Source organism: Lissotriton helveticus, chromosome 4_1 (genome assembly GCF_964261635.1).
Source record: "Lissotriton helveticus chromosome 4_1, aLisHel1.1, whole genome shotgun sequence".
In the NCBI taxonomy this organism is placed as follows: Eukaryota; Metazoa; Chordata; class Amphibia; order Caudata; family Salamandridae; genus Lissotriton; species Lissotriton helveticus.
In genome coordinates, this window is record NC_136063.1 from 446,269,795 (window position 1) to 446,292,296 (window position 22,502).

At 50.7% G+C, this 22,502-nt stretch overlaps 1 protein-coding gene across 2 annotated transcripts in view; it reads left to right on the forward strand.

Annotated features, from left to right (window-relative positions):
• The window catches only part of VIRMA (vir like m6A methyltransferase associated), a 731,013-nt gene that overhangs the window by 546,703 nt on the left and 161,808 nt on the right, over positions 1-22,502 (forward strand). For both annotated transcript variants that reach the window (XM_078687022.1, XM_078687023.1), the window contains exon 22: positions 8,420-8,583. In XM_078687022.1, the coding sequence (XP_078543148.1) occupies positions 8,420-8,583 (164 nt within the window). The remainder of the gene's footprint in view (positions 1-8,419; positions 8,584-22,502) is intronic.

The following is a 22,502-nucleotide window of genomic DNA, read 5'->3' on the forward strand; positions in this document are numbered from 1 at the left end:
CCAGGTTCTTGGGCCTATCGGCCCCTGCCAGCAAATGGGTGCCTTTCGCTCCTTTCGTGGCCAAGGAAGGGGCGCCCCCACACGTGCCGCCAGCGACGCACCGCAGAGTAATACCCAACGCGGTTGCGGCCGTGGAAACCGCCGTGGCGGCGGTCTGGGACAACGGCGAGGACAGTCCACACCTTCCCCTGCAGCATCCGCCTCAAAACCCTCCTACTCTGTGCTTTCAGGCCCATGTGACGCCAGTGGGGGGCAGGGTTCACCATCACCTCCTCCACTGGCGCATCGGACAGGTGGGTGCTGCAAATTGTCCGTAGGGGCTACTCCCTCCCCTTCGAGGCGACCCCTCCAGCCATGCCACCGCGTATCGGGGGATCATTTGCGACTTCTGCAGGAGGAAGTTACGGTCCTCTTCGCCAAGGGGGCCATCGAGCGCGTTCCTGGGCCAGAAGTAGGGTGTGGTTGCTACTCCCACTACTTTCTAGTTCCAGGAAGGGCAAAGGGGGCCTACGCCCTATCTTGGATCTACGGAACGTAAGCGGCTTCCTCCGGAAGGAGAAGTTCAAAATGCTGACACTGGCTCAGGTCTTAGCTGCCCTGGACCCTGGAGACTGGATGATAGCGTTGGACTTGCAGGACGCTTATTTCCACATCCCCGTCCTGCCGGCCCACCGGCGCTACCTGCGGTTGTCCACGAGCACTTTCAGTTTACCATGCTCCCCTTCGTCCTTACCAGCGCCCCACGGGTGTTCACAAAGGTGATGGCGGTGGTCGCAGCTCATCTGCGCAGGTTAGGGGTTTCAGTCTTCCCCTACCTCGACGACTGGTTGTTGAAGGCGGGCTCGCCCCAGAAAGTCGTCAGCCACCTCCAGACGACCACAGACCTCCTGCACCAGCTGGGGTTCTCCATCAATGTGCCGAAGTCACACCTGTGTCCCTCTCAGAAGCTCCTCTTCATCGGAGCGGTTCTCGACTCAGCGCGGTTTCGGGTTTATCCTCCCGAACAACGGGTTCGGGATATTCAGGCTCTGATTCCACTCTTTCAGCCTTTATCCCGGGTCTCGGTCAGGTTGACGCTGCTGCTTCTGGGCATGATGGCCTCCTGCATCCTTCTGGTGCATCACGCCCGGTGGGGGATGCGGGCTCTGCAGTGGGACCTGAAGTTTCAGTGGGCCCAGCATCAGGGCAACCTATCTGACCATGTCCTGATCTCGGAGGGCACTGCGAGAAAGCTGCAGTGGTGGCTCACGGACCGCGATTGGGTCAGCGGCAGATCCCTCTCCCTTCCTCAACCGGAGCACGTAGTTGTGACTGACGCGTCCCTCCAGGGCTGGGGAGGCCACATGGGAGAGGCGGAGATCAGAGGCCTCTGGTCTCCGGCGGAGTCCCGGCTCCATATCAACCATTTGGAGCTGCGGGCGATTCGTCTAGCATTGAAGGCATTCCTCCCCTCTGTCCGGGGGAGTGTAGTGCAGGTGTTCACGGACAACACCACCACTATGTGGTACTGCAACAAACAGGGCGGGGTGGGGTCGTGGACCCTTTGCCAGGAGGCTCTGCGCCTCTGGCAGTGGCTGGAAAATCAGGGCATGACCCTGGTGGTTCAACACCTGGCAGGTTCTCTGAACGCCAGGGCGGACGAACTCAGCCGTCGGTGCATGATGGATCACGAATGGCGTCTGAACTCGGACGTGACGCAAGGCCCCTTTCAGCAGTGGGGAGAGCCTTGGTTAGATCTATTCGCCACAGAAGAGAACGCGCAATGTCATTAGTTCTGCGCGTTGGAATTTCCAAGGCGGCACTCGCTCGGAGACGAGTTGCGGTCTGTTGTACGCCTATACCACTTTTGCCCAGAGTGCTGAAGAAGATGAAGCGCGACCGGGCCCAAGTCATCCTTGTGGCTCCGGACTGGGCTCGAAGGTACTGGTATCCAGAGCTACTCAGTATGTCAGTCGATCCCCCGGTTCGTCTGCCTCTTCAGGAGGACCTTCTGTCGCAGCAGCAGGGGACGGTCCTCCACCCGAATCTGTCCAGTATCCACCTCCATGCTTGGAGATTGAGCGGCGGCAGTTGAGGCCATTTGACTTGCCTCCTGAGGTCTGTAATGTCATTCTGGCAGCCAGGCGTCCCTCCACAAAGTCGGTATACGCCTGCAGGTGGAATAAATTTGTGGCATGGTGCACAGCAAAGGCTGTGGATCCTCTTTCTGCCCCTCTTTCTGAGGTTCTCCTCTTCCTTCTTTCTCTTACCCAGCAGGGCTCTGCTCTGGGCACTATCAATGGCTACCTTTCTGCCCTTTCAGCCTTTCTAAGGCTGCCTGATCAACCTTCTTTGTTTAAGTCCCCCATTGTAACTCGTTTTCTGAAGGGCATCACATACATGTTCCCTCCTGTTCCGTTTGTGATGCCTCAGTGGGACTTGAACCTTGATCTTACCTTTCTGATGTGCGCTCCCTTTGAGCCACTTCACAACTGTCCTCTCCGCCTTCTTACTCTAAAGACTGCTTTCCTGGTTGCCATCACCTCTGCCAGGAGAGTGAGTGAGCTCCAGGCTCTTTCATCAAAACCCCCTTTCCTTTCTGTCCATCCGGACAAGGTTGTGTTGCGGACTAGGCCATCTTTCCTGCCCACGGTTGTCACGGCCTTCCATATCGGGCAGTCTATCACCTTGCCCACCTTCTTTCCGCCACCGCATCCCTCTAAAGAGGAAGAGCGGCTCCACCGTCTGGACCCAAAACGTGCGATTTCGTTCTATCTCGATCGCACACGCCAGTTCCGGGTGGATGACCAACTCTTTGTTGGTTACGTGGGCGCTAAGAAGGGACGGGCGGTACACAATAGGACCATCTCTCGGTGGGTCGTCTTGTGTATCAAGGCATGCTACTCCCTGGCGAGGAAGGAGCCTCCTGTTGGACTGAGAGCCCATTCTACTCGGGCCACGGCGGCTACTACTGCCCTGGGCTGGGGAGTCCCCTTGCAGGACATCTGTCAGGCAGCTACGTAGGCATCCCTGCACACGTTTGCACGACACTACAGCCTGGACAGCCAAGTCCGGAGGGATGGCTTCTTTGGCCGTTCCGTCCTCCAGGACTTTCTGGTGTGATTATTGGTTCGCAGACCCACCACCTGGGTTGGTATTGCTGGGGTATCTATTCTAAGGTAAGGAATCTAATACTAACCTGTTTCTTTCAGATGAACAAGTTACTTACCTTCGGTAATGATATATCTGTAAGAAACAGTAGTTAGTATTAGATTCCTTACCGCCCCACCCATCCTCCCCGTTCTGCAAACCGATATCTAGGGTTGAGTTCATCCCCTTTTAGGGCCCTAGTTTCAATGGCACCAGTGTTGGTTTTTAACATGGCTCTGCGTTTCTGGCGCAGAAAAGCTGTGTCTAAGAACTGACGTCAGCAGGCGGCGTCTAAGTACTCCGACGACGTCATTACGGCGCCGACGACGGACGCGGAGCCGGCAGACAACGCCTACCGACACGCAAGGGTACTGCTACGCAAAAAATTTCCAGATCCAGTCTGACGCCTGGGGATATTCTAAGGTAAGGAATCTAATACTAACTACTGATTCTTACAGATATATCATTACCGAAGGTAAGTAACTTGTTCAATAAAGCTTTAAATACAAACAATTCATCTTCCACGTTTCCTATTCCAGAGCACACTGAATCTGTGTGGGTGACTGACTCATTAACAGTAGTATGTATACCTATCCAAACTCCTGGAGGCACATGTTACGAGCTGCTTATCTGAATTCATCGAGCGCTCTAACTTCCTCGAACCCAACCAGGCTGGGTTCAGACCAGCCCATTCCACCGAGGCTGTGATCCTGGCAATCATGGATACTCTTAGGGCCAATGCCGATAAAGGGACATCACAGGCGCTTGTCCTGTTGGATCTGTCGGCTGCGTTCGACACGGTGGACCACAACATCCTTATCCACCATGCCGAGCAAGCCGGCATCCGAGGCCTGGCCTCTGCCTGGCTCAAATCCTTCTTGTCGGGTAGAATGCAGGCGGTCCGGCTCGGTCCCTTCACAGCCGCACAGGTCCCATCTATCTGCGGAGTGCCTCAGGGATCTTCCCTGTCCCCTCTGCTTTTTAATCTCTATCTTCAGCCGCTTATCTTTTCCTTGAAGAGGTGGAATATCACCGTATTCAACTATGCCGACGATCTGCAAATTATTTTTCCGCTTAACATCCCCAATGCAGCCCTCGACTGTCAAGCAGTGATGCTACACATCCAACATTGGATGAACTCCCATCAGCTCAAATTGAACCCGGGGAAGACTGAGTTAATCCTTCCAGGAAACAGTCTTACTCTCTGGGGCCCACAGTTCTGGCCAACTGAGCTTGGTTCCCCGCCCGCCACGGCTAAGTCAGCAAAGAGCCTCGGGGTCATAATCGACTCGGACCTTTCTCTTAAGCCTCAGATTGGTGCGGTTGTGTCCTCATGTATGTTCCAGCTCAAAAAGATCAGGAAAGTCTCCCATCTCCTGACACCAGAGGCCCTGATACAAGTCCTGATTGCCCTGGTGCTCTCCCGCTTGGATTTCTCAAACTCCCTGTACTACGGCCTACCTAAATTCCTCCTTAGTAGGCTCCAGATTGTATTGAACCAAGCAGCAAGGCTGGCCTATAAAACCCCGAAGTGGCAATCTGCGAGACCTCTGCTTCACAGACTCCACTGGTTACCGGTAGAGCAGAGGACTGCATTTAAGATCGGCTGCCTGACCTTCAAAGCTGTGTTCGGGACCTCCCCTGCCTTTCTCAAATCATTGGTCATCCCCTACCGTCCAGCACGCAATCTTCGTTCCTCCCATCGCCTCTTGCTAGCTGTCCCTGCTACCAAATTTTAAAAAAACGGCGGTCGGAGATTTGCCTCCCTAGCCCCCGCCCTCTGGAACCAGTTACCTCTCTCTCTTAAATCTGCCAATTCCCTTTTGGCTTTTAGAAAACTTTTGAAAACCCACCTCTTCACACAGACTGGCTAGACCCTTGTCTCTCCAACTCACCTGCACTCAGCCAGCGCCAGGAAACCTCTCGGTGTCAGTGCGCTATATAAGTTCCCCCTAAGATAAGATAAGATAAGTTGCAGTTTAATGCAAAAATACATGTTAAGGCATTGGGGTACTTGGACCGTTTATTAATGGTCTTCTCATGAGGATATTCCAGTCAGAGATAGTGGATGTGTCATTTATACATGTAGGGCGATCATCAGCTGATGGGGACTGACCCGTTATTCAGTCGCTGTCTCCTTTGCCCTGATCCTCCATCCGAAGATACCAATGGTAATAAAGCTTGTAAAACCCTGAGGATGGCACTGCTTAACTGTAGATCCCTGCCTAAACATGCGGTTGAGATCAATCTGTTGATTGAAGAAAGCCGCCTGGATCTGCTCTTTCTTACAGAAACGTGGCTATCCCCTCACTCAGAGTTTGACGTCATCTCCGCCCTTCCCACTGGCTTTCTAGTCCAAAACCTGAATAGAAGCCAAGGAACGGGTGGAGGTCTCGCCATAATCTACCGAGACTTTTTGACATGTAGACTTGAGAACGGCGGCATCTCAGACGCGGAGAGCGCCTGCTTCAGCATTCAACTAACTCCCACACAATCTCTCTCCGGAATCCTGATCTACCGCCCACCGGGCAGCATTAAGCATTTTGTCGACTCCTTATTAGAGGTCACCCTGGCAGCAGCCACCCGGGCCTCTAATTTCCTGGTACTCGGAGATCTTAATCTCCACATCGACGACCCAAACGATAAAGCAGCTGCTGAACTTTTGCTAAATTTTTAAACTTTCGAACTTCATCTTCTCAATAAGGAAGCTACCCATAACAAAGGGCATTTGTTAGATCCCGTCTTCTCTAACAACACCCAGTTCCTAGCCACTTCACCTCTGCCCCTACCATGGTCCGATCACTTTGTAGTGCCCTTTTCCTGGGAATTACGACTGGAAGGGCCCAACGCCCCCCCACTGCGTACACTCCAAAGAGCCTGGCCGAAACTCTCAGTGGAAAAACTGAAATCTGCCCTTGAGCAATCTGTCCCTGAATCAGTACCGGAAGTTCTGCTTGCAGACCAGAATTTTCAGAATTGGCTTAACAACTCCCTGGACCTGGTTCTGCCCCGAAAAATGGTGACTAAAAAGAGCAGTACTTTTAAATCCCCTTGGTATACCACCGCATTGAGAGATCTTAAAAAGTCCTGTAAAAAGGCAGAACGTATCTGGAGGAGGGACTGGGCCCATAGTAGCAAAACCTCCTACCAGGCGGCCTTGAGACTCTATAAAGACGCACGACAAACGACCAAGGCCTCCTTCTTCGAAGAAAAAATAAGACTTGCCGCCAACTCCTCTAGGGAAACTTTTAAAATACTCACTCAGCTGACCAAAATTCCAGCGCCAATCACTATACAAAACGACCTCACATCAAGATGTGATAGGTTAGCAGAGTTTTTTGACCAAAAAATACAGAAAATACTAGATAGTCTCCCTCAAACTGGTTCCCCCCTGGTGTCCGATCCCTTCCTCCCTCCCATTTCAGGACCCTTACTCGAGTCGTTCTCGTGTATCACCAGGGAAGACTTTTGCTCGACATTAACCAACATTAAAAGCGGCTCACCATCTGATCCAGCTCCCATGCACGTTCTCAAGCAAATCGTGAACTCCATTTCCCCTCTCGCTACTGATCTATTGAATGCCTCACTCACCACTGGCATCGTCCCCCCGAGCTGGAAACAGGCAAAAATCAAAGCCCTCCTAAAAAAACCAGGACTAGATCCTGCTGACTTGGCGAATTTCCGCCCTATTTCATTGCTGCCTGGACTAGGAAAAATCGCCGAAAAGTTAGTGAATCGGCAGCTCTCTGGATTTCTCGAGAGCAATGACCTGCTGGGCCACTCCCAAACGGGATTTCGTCCCGGGCAGGGCACAGACACTGCCCTCATAGTGGTGGCAGAAGAGGCTAGGTGCATCTTAGATTCAGGGGGATCAGCAGCTCTGATCCTCCTGGATCTGAGCGCTGCATTCGACACCGTAGACCACACTACCCTGATACACCGTCTCTCTAAACTGGGTATCGTAGGGTCCGCACTTAAGTGGCTGAAATCATTTCTCGACAATCGGTCCTTTAGGATATGGGAGAATGGCACCATGTCAAAATCCACCCCTCTTCAATGTGGGGTTCCTCAGGGATCTTCCCTGAGCCCCACATTGTTCAATGTCTATATGGCTCCGCTGGAAGATGTAGTAGCCCCCTTTGGGATTAAATCTATTAGCTATGCTGACGACACACAACTCGTCGTCTCTCTGTCTCAACAAGGGGGATGCCCTCACAACCTCTCGAGCTGCCTTTCGGCAATCTTCTCCTGGATGACAGACTCCAAGCTGAAACTTAACGGAGCTAAAACAGAGATAATGCTCCTAGGTCATCACCTCACATCTCTGCCCTCCGAGCTCTGGCCCCCCTGTATGGGGGATTTACCCCCAGCAAAGGAGAAAATCAAAAGCCTTGGGGTCTGGTTCGAACCCCAATTAACATTCAGGACCCATGCTCAGAAAGTCGCAGGCAGCTGCTTCGGTCTGTTGCGTTCAGTGCGGAAAGTGCTCCCTCTCCTGCCCTTCCAATCCAAGAAGCTCCTAATCCAAGGTCTAATACTATCAAGACTTGATTATGGTAATGCTCTCTTTCTAGCTGCACCGAAAGGAACAATTAACACCTTGCAGCGGGTACAGAATGCGGCAGCCAGAATGCTCATGGGGGCTCCCAGAAGGGCCTCGGCCAAACCACTACTCAGATCCCTGCATTGGCTCCCCATCCAGGAACGAATCGCATTCAAAACTTTGTGTATTGCTCACAGGATACTTCAAGGCAAAGGTCCTCCCGCCTTAAGAAAACTGATTTGTCCTTATAAATCCCCAAGGACCCTCCGCTCTGACGGAGAGAACCTGGTCTCCGTTCCTAGAGTGAGAAAAGCCCGGACTGGAGGACGCCGGTTTTCCCTGAATGCAGCAAAACACTGGAACGCCCTCCCTAGGGAAATCCGGATGGAAGTCTCCTATTTAAAGTTCAGAAAATCGCTTAAAACTTTTCTCTTCCCTAAAACTGAATAATCCTTGTTTCCCTTCTTTTTGCTCTCAGGTCCTTTTCTGTTTTTTCTGTTAAGGTAGCGCTGGGACGCTCAAGGGCAACCACGCGCTTTATAAATCTAATTTCATTTCATTTCATTTCATTTGTTTAAACCTGTGGTTAAAACTGATGAAATGTGGTCTGAGCATGTTCAAGAGGTCTAGATGCAGTACATCAGATCACAGTTTTAAGAACTGCATGCCTACTGTGACTTTAGGGTAGCAGTGAGTTTTCATTGACCATTAGCATGATACTTGCAAATATTCTTTTTGTGTTTGTAGGTAAAAGTGGACTTGATTGAGCTATCTGGAAAGTGCTGCGGCGGCTTTGACTTGCGAGCAGAACTGGAGAGATCGTTCATGCTAGAGCCCACTTCTCCTGGAAGAGCAAAGACAACAAAGGGTTTCAAACTGGGAAAACACAAACATGAGACATTTATTACCAGGTAAGAAATTCAATAACACACTGTCAGTGCAAGGTCCTTTGATAGTTGGCTCTATATAGTACTTTGACAGCAAAATACCTGGAGATGTTTACACTTACACTGGCATCCACCCTTCCATTTTTAATGGGTATTTTCTTCTACCAGAAGCTTCATTTTAAGAAATATCTCCCCAGAAAGGAGCGAAGTTGGCGCAGAACCGCAGGGTGCCACATGTGGACAGGCAGTGGTACTGCTTAAAAGATTTTCCGGATCCAGTCTGATACCTAGGGATTATTAACAAGCATTTGCAATACAATAGGTCTTGCATTTGTATGAGTTAGAGCTATTGATGTAGTAAATGACAATGTCTTCTACCGTTTTTTGTATGGAGTGGATGTATGTTTCTAGGTTTTGCTGGCTTGCTCCCTTAGGTATGTAATTGATGGTAGGAGAGCAGTCAAAATGCATTTGGCACTCAGCTGGGGAGGGGGCTTTGTGTTTAGGTGCTGTAATATTGTTATGTATGATCAGCATTGTGCAAGGCCATAGCTCATGCCTCGCAAAGGTGTTGCGTCAGATGTTAGAGGAAAAGAAACAAGACTCAAATATTTGTCATAAAGACATTAATTGCCAGGAAACACACACAGTTCCTCTGGATGGCCCAAATTAGGTCCATGAACCTTTCTACAACACTGCGCTCCCACACATTTGTAAGATTTACAGAGTGGGCTAGTGGGAGGCAAACATGCATGAGCTGGCCCGGTTCGCAGCTAAAAGAATCTCATAAATGAAAGCAAATGACACCAGTTTGCCAAGACCTTTACTGCTGGCACATCCCCTATGAGTACATTGACAGTCCCTGGCCCTCTGAGTGAAATCCAGTTGCCTGCTACTCAGTGTTTTGAGTGGTATTAAAAAAGTGGAGTGAGATGTCTCTAAAGGGGCATAACTTGGATAGAACCCTTTCTGAGACCTGCGACCTGTGTAATTAAGAGTGTTCTGCGACCTGTGTAATTAAGTGTGTGGCTCAACTTACAATTCTGTGCTTGGTATGTGCCTCATGACCAGTATTTTGGTGTTTCTCTAAGCTTTCTGCTCTTGCATCCAGACATATCACACTGTAACAGTAACAGTCGTGCACCTAAAACAAGCCAGACTACTCACTTTTCCTATAGGTCTGGCTGGTTTGCAATATCAGACCAGTAAGAAACAACAATGATTTTGTTGGGAATGATTAGAATTGAAAATGTTTCAAATCTGAAAATATGAGACTGCGAAGTAAACATTACTAAGGTCTGAGAAAGTGGTAGTGGTTTTCAGAGTGTCTCAAACACAAATTTTCTCCCCTTCCTACCACTTTCCTCTGCAGTCTCTCAGATACTCACACCCTTGTTTTCCCCACAGCTCTCTGTATTACTCTATTTTATAGTGGCGTAACATAAGCCCTTGCAGCCCATGCGATGCGGCGGGCCCGAGCTCTAGGGGCCCCCCTCAGCAAAAGTGGTAGGTTGTGGGCCAGGAAGGGGGGGCCCTCCGTGTTATTTGCAGGGGGGTCCTCAAGTTTTGTTATGCCACTGATAATTTACATACCTCACACCTCATCTCTGTACTCTTCTGCGCCCTCTTTTCACTTTCTCTTCTGCAGGTCCTTCTTTGCATCTCCTCAAAACACCATCACTCTTGCAAACACAATTCACCCGTTCACCAATTAAACTCTGCATTTTCTTGTAATTTCTCCCGGTCAATATTTGGACAGCTCATTAAAACACTTTCGCATAGGATCACAATAGGAATACATGATGGTTGCTCTGTGCAATCTGCAAAGGGGGCCAGGGATTGTGTAAGCCTGAATCCTGGACATCATTATGACCCACTGACAGCCACCATGAGGAACTGGCACTGCCCCCAACCTCAACACCAAAGCTTCAAGTCGTGGCCTGTTATAGACACCAACCCACAACCTGAACCCACAAAGACACTTGAAGCGACTTACTTCGTAGTCCGTATAATTCAAGAGTGGTATGCTGCTCAGTAAAAACCTACTAAAAAAAGCAAAAATTCTTAAAGAATGCATGACTAAGTATAACGTGAAATGTAAACAGAAACATCTCTGACATGGATTACCTTAACGGTTTGAACATTGATCAGAAATCAATCATTGTTTTTGACTTTAAAGTGTACTAATAAATATAGGGCCTGATAGGGACCCGTTTCTATCTTAGTTTTTAATTGCTGGCAGGTCTACAACCAGGAGGAACCCGGCCCACTTAAAACCCTGCACACTGTACGTTTCAAGCAAGCGCCCTCTGAACCAGACTAAAGGCTCCCTGCCCAGTGACTCTGGCTCCTGCTCACAGTATGAGGTCCCTATCCCTAAAACTCACCCCCATTGGCTCATCCCATGAGATCAGACTCAGCCTTAACTCACAGCTCATGAGCTGGCATCAGAAAAGAGGTAATACAAGCATGCACCCTGAAGTTCCCGTAAGGCGCCACTTAGGCGCTCTAAAAACGTCAAAATAAATAAAATGAAATAAAAAAATGGAGGCGGTGGCGGGGCAGCAGAACGAGAAAGAACGGCAAGATTGCCCATTACTGGCTAGGATGAAGTAACAGAGGGATTAAGAATACTTTTCTTTACAAACCAGCTAATGCAATAAAGATTAACCCTGTCAGGAGCAGGCAGGGCGGGCGCAGCAGAGGAGCACTTACCGCCTGCCGCCCGGTGTTTACTGCGCAGCCTTCGCAATGACTCACATGCAGCTGAAAATAACATTTTAACAATAATATTTGTGAAAAATGGAGCGGGCCACAGCGCTGGTCGAAATGACGGATTGTGGAGGGAATATATTTGCTTTCAACCTCTTCCCTTTCAAGTGCCAGCAGTTTGGTTGTTCCACTATAAAAATTTGCTCTAGTTGACTTTCCCTGGGTTAAAAGCGATTGTTTCCCTGTGATTGGAAAATGAATAATGCAACAACTTTTTAAATGAGTGGTGCACTCGCACCACACCGAGACATCTGTTTGCTATTATCTCACACGTATCTGTGCACGATAATAGGAAACAGATGTTGGGCCTGCGGGTAACCGACACCAATAGGCCATGGGCGGAGCAATGCGCCCGCCTTTGGCCAATTGCGTGCTGTCTTTGATAAAAAGACGCACGCAAAGGCCAATAGCGTGGGCCAAGAGGAAAAGCACACGCACAAGCGTGTGCAATTCCTAGATCCGTTTTGAAACCCCCTACAAGAGGTCTCGCTGTGCGTGCAGTGCTGCACACCGCAACGCTCGGCACGAGACCTAAACAGGGGAGTTATCTGCAGATAGAGTTTCTACCTGAAAAAGTGTAACCAAATGTAAGACACTACTTCTACTTCTACTGGTAATCAATTTGTGTCATATGTGAGCTATTTATTTATTTATTTAAAATGTTTTATATAGCGCTATCTGGACCCAAGAGTATAAGAGCGCTTCTGATAGATACATCTGCCGTGTGGATTCCTCACCTTGTGAATATCCCCTTACGTCAGCAACATTCGGAAATTCTTTTGTAGCTTCGCGCTGACGTGGATCCGGACGTCACAGAGGCACGGCATCGCACGCGACTCCGCTGACGTCACCGACGCCTATAATAGGCCCACGCCGGCGTGATGACATCAGTTCCCTTTTTTCCGCGTCGTCGACGCTAACGGTTTTCAGGGATCGTACTGTAGCTTACAGTAACTTTGTTACTATTTTCATTGTATTGTGTCTATCTTCATACTTTTCGAGATGTCGTCGAAGAAGACTGGGTTTAAAGCTTGTGGCGAGTGTGGCAAGACTATGTCTATCACCGATCCTCACGAATGCTGTGTCTGGTGATTAAGCTCCGACCATGATGTCGAGGACTGTCTTTGCTGCAAGAAGATGACACCGAAAGCTTTGAGAGAGAGAGAGACGAAACTCCTCGTGGCAAAGCTTAAAAGTAAGAAGGTTAAGAAATCTTCGAAGTCTCGATCTCGTCGGTCGAGGTCGAGATCGAGGTCTCGTTCGAGGTCGCACTCGGAGTCGTCTTCGGCTCACGCTTCGAAGTCTTCGAGGAAGAAACACAAGAAGAAGAGCCATGAGTTGCGTCATCATTCTGGGAAGGACTCTAGTTCAAGACCGAAGTCCCAGGTCAAGCTTCTGAGTAAAGAAGTGGAGATTTCAGAATCGGAACATGATGAGGCTTCGCATCCGGGTTCACCCGAATCTCAGAACCAGGTCCATTCTCCGTGTCCATCCAATCCTTCTGGTCAGGAGGATGAAGGTGAGGAGCAGGGGGCTGGTGGAGCCGAAGTTCCAGTACCTGAGGGTTCGTCGACTCCGGTTCCGGCACCCGATGAAGAGGTCGACGTCGTATCGACTCCGCCTCCTCAGGAACAGCCACGAGGTCCATATCCTGAGTTTCCGACTCCAGGTCAGGATCCTTCTCAGTTCCTGACCGCCATGTTTGGTGTCTATTCCAGGGCAATGTTCCCGTCTGGTGCACCTGTTGGTCCCACGGGTCCTATGGCCTGTACCTCAGGCTTACGCCCCTGCACCCTTCATGCCTTTTATGCCGGCTATACCACCGCATTAGCATTTTCCGACACCGCCGGTGTCGTCGACGCCGAAGCGCACGACGCCGGTGCCATCGACGCCGATCCCATTGATTCTGCCCGACCTCGTATGGATAGACCACGTCCGACTTCGGGTTCGACGCCGGCACCGACCCCATCGGAGTCGATTCCGGATCCATTGGCTTTGGTGGTGAAGGAAAGATCTCGGAGAAAGGCCCAGAGACTTCTGGAAGAAGAGAAATATGGGTATTCAGATACTGAAGAAGGAGAGTTGCAGGATTCTGAGGATCCGTTTGAGGATTTGTGTGAAGCCAGTGGGCTTGAACTATCACCTGAATGGGAATTGGCTTCTGTGTCAAATGTTCCATCAAAGGATGTGATACCTTGTCATACTGTCATTAAGAAAGCAGCGAGTCTATTGAATATTACTCTGCCCACTGCTGATTATAAGCCTAATATTTTGACTGAGGTGCTTCATTCACCCTCATCTATCATTGAACCTATGTTGCCCTTCAACGAGGCCTTGTCTGAGCCTATTTATGAGGTCTGGAAGAAACCCTTATCTGCTCCTGCAGTTTCTAGAACAGTGGCCAGGAGATATAGAGCTGCACCAGAGGATCCTGCATTTTTATCTTCACATCCTCTTCCTGAGAGTTTGGTGATACAGGCTGCTTGCTCAAAGAAATCTGCTGGTGCTTTTCCACAAGTTCCTGGAGATAAGGAATCCAGGAAGCAAGACCAAAGTGCCAAGAAGGTTTTCTCATCAGCCAGTATGGCATTAAAATCAACCAATGCTATGTGTCTAATGGGAAGGTATATCCATGCTTTGATGGATTCTGTCAAACAGTTGATTCCGAAAGTCCCTGAGGATGACAGGAAGGATTTTCAGGAAGTGGTATTGGACACTCAAGCAGCTGCGAGACAGGTCATTCAGAGTGGTCTGGACACTGCTGATTCAGTGGCAAGGGTCATGGGTTCCTCCGTGGCCACTAGGAGGGCTGCCTGGCTCAAATCTTCAGAATTCTCTGCAGACGTCCAATCTGCCTTGATGGACTTGCCTTTTGATGGATCAGGGTTGTTTGGTAAGAAGGCTGATACTGCCTTGGAGCGTTTTAAGGACAGTAGGGCCACTGCAAAATATTTGGGTCTTCAGTCCAGGGGTACTACCGGAAGACGTTTCAGGGGATTTGGTCGATCTTCCTTTCGGTCTTACAGATCATCCCAGCAGCAGCCTCAGCAGCAGCAGAATACACTGTACAAGTCGTACAGGGGTAGACAAAGATCCCGCCCTAGAGGTCGTCAAGCTTCCTCCTCCTCTCCTTCCCAACCCCCTGCCAACGCAGCAAAGCAGCCCTAGATCCGCCATTCCGGATCATGTGGGCCCAGTGGGGGGTCGGCTTACACATTTTCTACAAGATTGGGAATTAATAACATCGGATCTTTGGGTTCTCAATCTTGTAGAGGATGGGTATGCACTTCCTTTCCAGGAATTCCCTCCCAATTACCCTCCTTGCCAGGGTTATTGTTCGGAAAACCACCTGCTTCTCCTGCAGGAAGAAGTCCTAGCACTGTTCCGAAAAGGTGCGATAGAGGTGGTTCCAGATCAGGAAAGGGGTCAGGGGTGCTACTCCCGGTATTTCCTGATCCCCAAGAAAGATGGCAGGCTTCGGCCAATCCTGGACCTCAGGATTTTGAACCTTTACCTGAGGCAGGAAAAGTTCAAAATGCTCACTCTTGCACAGGTTCTTCAAGCGCTGCTGGAAGAAGACTGGATGGTGTCGATCGACTTGCAGGATGCGTATTTTCATATTCCCATCTTGAAGTCGCACAGAAAGTATCTCCGTTTCACGGTTGGGTCACAGCACTACCAGTTTGTGGTCCTTCCGTTTGGTCTTACTACTGCACCTCGAGTCTTCACCAAGGTGATGGCAGTGGTGGCAGCTCATCTCAGGAGATCGGGGATTCATGTGTTTCCGTATCTAGACGACTGGCTGATCAAAGCGGAGTCGCCGGAATAGGTGCTCCATCATCTGCAAGAGACAACTCTGTTGTTGCACAGGTTGGGTTTTTCGATAAATGTACCCAAGTCTCACCTGGTGCCCTCACAGCGCAACCTGTTCATAGGTGCGGTACTGGACACTACTGTGTGTCGCGCATTCCCTCCTCCTCAAAGGATTCGCGACATACAGGAGAGGATTCCTTTATTTTTCAATGGAGCGGTCGTTCCAGTCCTGAAGGTTCTTCGCCTGCTCGGTCTGATGGCTTCATGCATTCTGTTGGTCAACCATGCACGCTGGCACATGAGGGCACTCCAGTGGTGCCTCCGCAGGCAGTGGTATCAACACAACGGAGATCTCAGGGAGTCGGTGAAGATCTCCAGAGAAACTGCGGCGGATCTATCTTGGTGGAGTGTGGAAGGCAATCTGTCTCAAGGGAAGCCTTTCCAACTGCCTCCATCTGTGGCCACAGTGATATCGGATGCATCCACCCTAGGGTGGGGTGCTCATCTGGGGGATCTGGAGGTCATAGGTCTTTGGTCTCCAGAGGAAAGGTTGCTTCACATCAACCTTCTAGAATTGCGGGCGATACGTTTGGCGCTCAAGGCCTTCCTCCCTTCCCTTTGCGGTCAGTCAGTCCAGGTCCTGACGGACAACACGACCGCGATGTGGTACGTCAACAAGCAGGGAGGAGTAGGGTCGCAGTGTCTCTGCAAGGAGGCTCTGCGCCTCTGGTCCTGGGTTCAGGACCATCGGATTTGTCTGATGGCAAGTCATCTGGCCGGGGTTCTGAACGTTCGTGCAGACGGTCTCAGTCGGCAGTTCTCTGCCGATCACGAGTGGAGGCTTCACCCAGAGGTAGTTCACGACATCTTTCGGATGTGGGGGACTCCTCGGGTGGACCTGTTCGCCACTCGCGAGAATGCTCACTGCCTGTCATTCTGCAGTCTCCAGTATCCGTTGCAAGGAGCCTTGGGGGACGCGTTTCAGTTGAGTTGGGGAAATCAACTCCTTTACGCGTTTCCTCCCATACCCTTGATTCCTCGGGTTCTGAGGAAGATTCGCCAAGACGGGGCCCAAGTCATATTGATCGCCCCGGATTGGCCAAGAAGGGTGTGGTACTCGGACCTTCTCCACCTCTCCTCTCACCCACCGCTCCGTCTCCCTCACAGGGCAGATCTCCTCTCTCAGATGGAGGGGCAGGTTCTACACCCCCACCTCCAGATCTTACACCTTCATGCCTGGAGATTGAGCGGGGCAACCTGATTTCTTTTTCTCTCCCTCACGATGTGGTGGATGTCATTTTGTCAGCCAGGCGTGACTCCACTAAGTCCATCTATTCTTATAGGTGGTCTAAATTTGTTGCTTGGTGCAGGGAGAAATCTATAGACCCTTTGAGGTCCCATTTATCTGATGTGCTCCAGTTTGCCCTTTCTCTGGCTCAGCAGGGGCTTGCTGTTGCCACGGTGAAGGGTTATCTTTCTGCGCTGTCCGCTTTTATCTGTTTGCCTGACCAGCCTTCTCTTTTTAAGTCTCCCATTGTTTTAAGGTTTTTGAAGGGCCTCACTAATAGGTTCCCTCCTACACCTTTTATTGTGCCTCAGTGGGATTCGAATCTAGTTTTGACATTTTTAATGGGTGCTCCTTTTGAGCCTCTTCACAAATGTCACATGAGGCTTCTGACTTTCAAAACGGTTTTTCTCGTTGCAATCACCTCGGCAAGGAGGGTAAGTGAACTTCAAGCTCTTAGTTCCAAACCACCATTCCTGACCATTCATGCTGAACGAATGGTTCTTAGGACCAGGGCTGCTTTCTGCCAAAGGTGGTGACTCCTTTCCACCTTGGTCAATCCATTACCCTTCTACTTTTTATCCTCCCCCTCACCCTTCCAAGGAGGAGGAGAGATTACACCGTCTTGACCCCAAGAGGGCGGTGTCTTTTTACTTGGACAGGACTAAAGACTGTCGAGTGGACGACCAGCTCTTCGTTGGCTTTGCTGGCTGCAAGAAAGGAAGAGCGGTCCATAAGAGGACTTTGTCGAGATGGATCGTCCTCTGCATTAAGATCTGCTACTCTTTGGCTGGTAAGGACCCACCAGAGGGTATAAGGGCTCATTCAACTAGAGCTAAGTCTTCGACCTCAGCATTGGCTAGAGGTGTGCCTGTTGAGGATATTTGTAGAGCGGCAACTTGGTCTTCCCTCCACACTTTCGCGAAGCATTACTGCTTAGATTCCGAAGTGAGGAGGGAGGGTCACTTTGCGCGCTCTGTCCTTCAGGATTTCCTGGTTTAGAAGAGTGGACACCTCTGCTGTGGGACTCTATTCACAAGGTGAGGAATCCACACGGCAGATGTATCTATCAGAAGAACAAGTTACTTACCTTCGGTAACGCTTTTTCTGGTAGATACTATGTTCGAGGCATGTGGGCTGCTAAATTCATATCTAGTGCATAGATCGCCGCCTAGTGTTGGGTCCGGATGATTGCACATTGTTGTCCTGGAAGGGTCTTCGAAGTATCACGAGATAGGTGGCTCCTCCCCTGGACTACAGTGCGCATGGGCATCGACTCCATCCCCAGATTGTTTTTTTCCGCCATTGGGTTCGGATGTGGTTCTCGACGTCTCCGTGTCGGAACGGATACACTTTGTTCTTAAGGCCAAAAGGCCTTCGTTACAAGCGTCGGTATTGTTTGCGCACGGTCTCGAGCGTCGTCCGACTCTCGGAGCCGGAAATCTACGGAGTCAAGTAACTCTTCAGACATCGAGGCCCTCTCGTCGCAGCAAGACCCGACAACCTTAACATGGAGCGGAGCCCATTTAAGTTCTGCCCCATCTGTGGATCCAAATATCCACACATCGATGTGCATCCGGTCTGTAATAAATGCCTGTCACCGGACCACAACGAAGACGACTGCATGGCCTGCTCTAAATTCAGGTCAAAGAAGACGCTCAAGCATCGGCGCACGGCGCGCCTCGAGGCCCAGCGAGCGACGCCGGCACCCGACGACATATTCTACGACCCCGCGTTGGAAGGCGGTAGCCATCATCTCCAAATTTCGCCTCCGTCGACGGAGGTCCAGTCCGATCCAGAGGAACACGTCCAAGGACAGGGACAGGACACTGAATACGTCGAGGAGGTAGGGGAAGACGAAGAAGTTTATGGGGCCGCGGAAGATAGCTCAGAGGAAGAGCTATGCCCCGAAGTCTATCTAATTCAGGCTCAGGTCACGGGATCGCCACTCGGCCTTACCCACGACCCCGCACCGCTATCCCCGGCCCCGCCTTCTCGCCCGGCCACGGACACTCAAGCGGAGCCGCCATTGCACGTATCGAAACCGAAAACGAAACCTTCGGTTTCTACGGCACCTAAGATGGCCGACGTCCAGCCGAAATCGAAACTCACGGATTCGACAACACCTAAGATGGCCGACGTCCAGGCAAAATCGAAACTAACAGAATCGACAACACCTAAAATGGCCGACGTGCAACAAAAAATATCAAAGCCTGCTCCTTCATCGACTCCATCCACCTCCGGACCACAGAAGTCGAAGAAGGCGGTCGAGCTGACAGCGCCGCAGAAGGTGCACAAGGACTCGTCCTCCAAGAAGGCCGTCCGTCAAGAGTCGGCCTCTGTTGCTCCGGCACAAACGTCGAAGTCCGTTCCCACGCCTTCGGACGCTCCTACGGCGCGGTCGACTAAACGCCCAGTCGAACAAAAATCGACTACAAGCCACGAGCCGAAGACCACAGGCACTGCGCATCGGCACGAAGCTGTCGGATCTGCAGCATCGGCACCAAAGCCTGCAACGGAACCGCGCCACGCTGCGGCTGAAGATTCGTCGACGCACATACCGTCGACACCGGGGGACTCCAACGCCACCGGACACCAGCCGTCGGCTACAACACCCTCCGCCTCCTTCACTAAACAGGTCACCGACTCCCTCAAAAGGATTCGGGAAAGACTTTGTCGGCGCCGGCTCCCACACCATCGGCTCCGAAACCGGTTGACACTCCTCTGAAGTCATCAGCCAAGCTTCTTTACACTCTTCCACCAAAGGTGGCACCAAAGGCATTTGCACCTAAAACGGTGCCAAAGACTTCGGCTCCTTCAGCGCTTCAGGCCTCAGAAGACCAATCTGAGCATTACATCGATGCCCAAACAGGGAAACTGACCCTTTACAAAAGGAAGATCACTTCCCAACCACTGGAATCCTATGTTATTCCACTGAAGAAAAAAAGGACTGCACAGGACATTCCTGTCCTTATTGAGCCTCTTCTACCACCACCAAGGAGGAATCCATCACCTTCCCCAAACCAATCAGGGGGAGAGGATGATGATGAAGACGACCAATACAATTTCCCAGTGGACAATGACCCTGATGTTCAGCAGGACACATATGACGACACTGGGGACCAAGGTGGACAGCAGGTGGTACATGATCCACAAGTTTTTGGGGCACGTACATCTCCAACAGAGGATTCTGCAGCATTTAATGCTTTAATCGAATGGGCAGCAGCGAATCATGATGTGGACATGCATGCTGACCCGGTAGAGGAAGATTTTTTGTTTAACACTTTCTCTGTCTCAGAAAGGACGGTTAAAATTCTTCCTATGCTCAAAGGTGTCCTTAAACATGCCCCAGAGATCTTTAAAGAACCTGCCAGGGCACGAGTGGTCAACCCACGTATCGAGAAGAAATACAGGCCAGCTCCTGGAGATCCTGCATATATTCGAGGACAGTTGCCTCTAGACTCGTTGGTGGTCGCCAATGCCCGCAAGAGGGCAAACTCCCAAACTACGGGTGAAGCTCCTCCCCCAGACAAGGAGTCGAAAGTGCTTGAGGCATCCGGCAAGAGGGTGGCTGCGCAGGCTGCCAATGTATGGCGTATAGCGAACACACAGGCACTATTGGCGCGTTACGATAGGGCGCATTACGACACCCTAGAACAGCTCCTTCAACATCTACCTGATGAGTATAAGGAAGCAGCCGAAATGCTCATACAAGAGGGAAAGCTTATATCAAACGCTGCAATAAAGTGTGCACTTGATGTGGCAGACACAGCGGCTAGGGGAATTAACACTAGCGTCATGCTGAGACGACAAGCTTGGCTTCGTATATCTGGATTTAAGCCTGACATCCAAACTACAATCCTCAACCAGCCCGTCAATCCTGACAGACTGTTTGGCCCAGATGTAGACACCACACTTGAAAAGATTAAAAAGGACAACGAGACTGCTAAGTCCATGGGGGCACTTCAGTCACAACAATTCAGGGGAAACACTTTTCGTCGCTCAGGAGCGCGTGGTGTTACCAGAGGACACTTGGGTCAACAATCACAATTTACAAAGGGTGGTGCACAAACCTCCTACCCCAAGCAGGGTAGAGGGGGATACAGAGGTAATAGTGCCAAGGGCAGAGGCAAAGGGAACAACAACTCCCATTCCTCTGCCGCAAATAAACAGTGACTCTCTGTCACTGCCCCCCGACCATCCAACACCTGTCGGGGGGAGACTCCAGCAGTTCCTGCCAGTCTGGACATCCATCACCACAGACAGGTGGGTGAGAAAACTTATCCAATACGGTTATTGTTTGGAGTTAACATCCACTCCTCCCAACATTCCCCCAAGACACCGTCCTATGTCGGCAGAGCACTTGCACTTATTGCAGCAAGAGGTCTTGGTAATGCTGCAAAAAGGCGCAATAGAGCTCGTACCAATGGAGGAGGAAGGCACAGGGGTCTATTCCCTGTACTTCCTCATCCCAAAAAAGGACGGATCCCTCAGACCTATTCTGGATCTACGCCCCCTCAACATGTATATACTGTCAGAACACTTTCACATGCTGACACTGCAACAAATTCTTCCCCTGCTAAACCAAGGGGACTTCCTAGCAACCTTAGACCTCAAGGATGCTTATTTCCACATCCCACTCCACCCATCCCACAGAAAGTACCTCAGGTTCACCATTCACAACAGGCACTATCAGTTCAAAGTCCTACCCTTCGGGGTGACTACTGCCCCCAGAGTGTTTACGAAGTGTCTGGCGACAGTAGTGGCGCACCTCAGAAGGCAGAACATACATGTCTACCCGTACCTAGACGACTGGCTTGTTCAAGCAAAGTCGGAACAACAATGCGCCGCGGACATGTCCCACACTATTCAACTCCTTCAGTCTGGGATTCTCGCTAAACTACCCAAAGTCGCACCTTCAACCAGCCCATATGCGGCAGTATCTAGGCGCGACAATAAACACCCTGACTGCTATGGCTCAGCCGAACCCAGCCAGGATCAACAGCATTCAGTCACTGATCCAAAGGTTCAGACCGCAACACTCCCTACCAGCGAGAGTGTTAATGCAGTTGATAGGCATGATGGCCTCCTGCATTTTCATAGTCCCGCACGCGAGGTTGCACATGCGTCCTCTCCAAGAATGCTTGGCAAATCAGTGGACACAGGCTCGGGGACGACTGACGGACCTAGTGTTGGTGACCGGTCGGGCATACAACTCTCTGCATTGGTGGAAACCACACAACCTTTGCAAGGGACGACCGTTCCAAGAGCCTGTGCCACAGATTATCCTGACGACGGACGCATCTCTCCAAGGATGGGGAGCTCATGTGCTCCACTACACTGTGCAGGGTCTGTGGTCCACTCAACAACAGAAGTTGCACATCAACTACCTGGAATTGATGGCAATCTTCATGGCGATAAAGTCCTTCAAGGTACATTTGTGCAACAAAGTCGTGTTGATCCGGACGGACAACATGACAGCCATGTACTACATCCAAATGCAAGGAGGTACTCACTCACCACAGCTGTCTCATCTGGCTCAGAGCATGTGGAAGTGGGCCATTCAGGGGAACATTTTCCTCATCGCAGAACACCTCCCCGGCAAGGACAATCAGATGGCGGATCTGCTCAGCAGGTACAGCCATCAAATGCACGAGTGGGAGATACATCCATCAGTGCTCCACCCGTACTTCCAGCACTGGGGTCATCCAGAGATAGACCTGTTTGCCACAAGGGAAAACGCAAAATGCCAAAGCTTTGCCGCCAGGTTCCCTCATCCGCAATCGCAGGGAAATGCGATATGGATGAACTGGTCAGGCAAATTTGCGTACGCTTTTCCCCAAGCGCCTCTCATTCCGCTGGTGGCAAGAAAGCTAAAGCAACACTCGATGACTCTCATCCTAGTTGCTCCAACATGGGCACGCCAACCATGGTACACCACGTTTCTAGAACTTTCCGTGGTACCGCATCAAAGGCTGCATCTCACACCCAGCCTCTTGACGCAGAGCCATGGCGACATTCAGCATCCAGATCCGCAACAGCTCAATCTGGCGATTTGGCTCCTGAGGTCTTA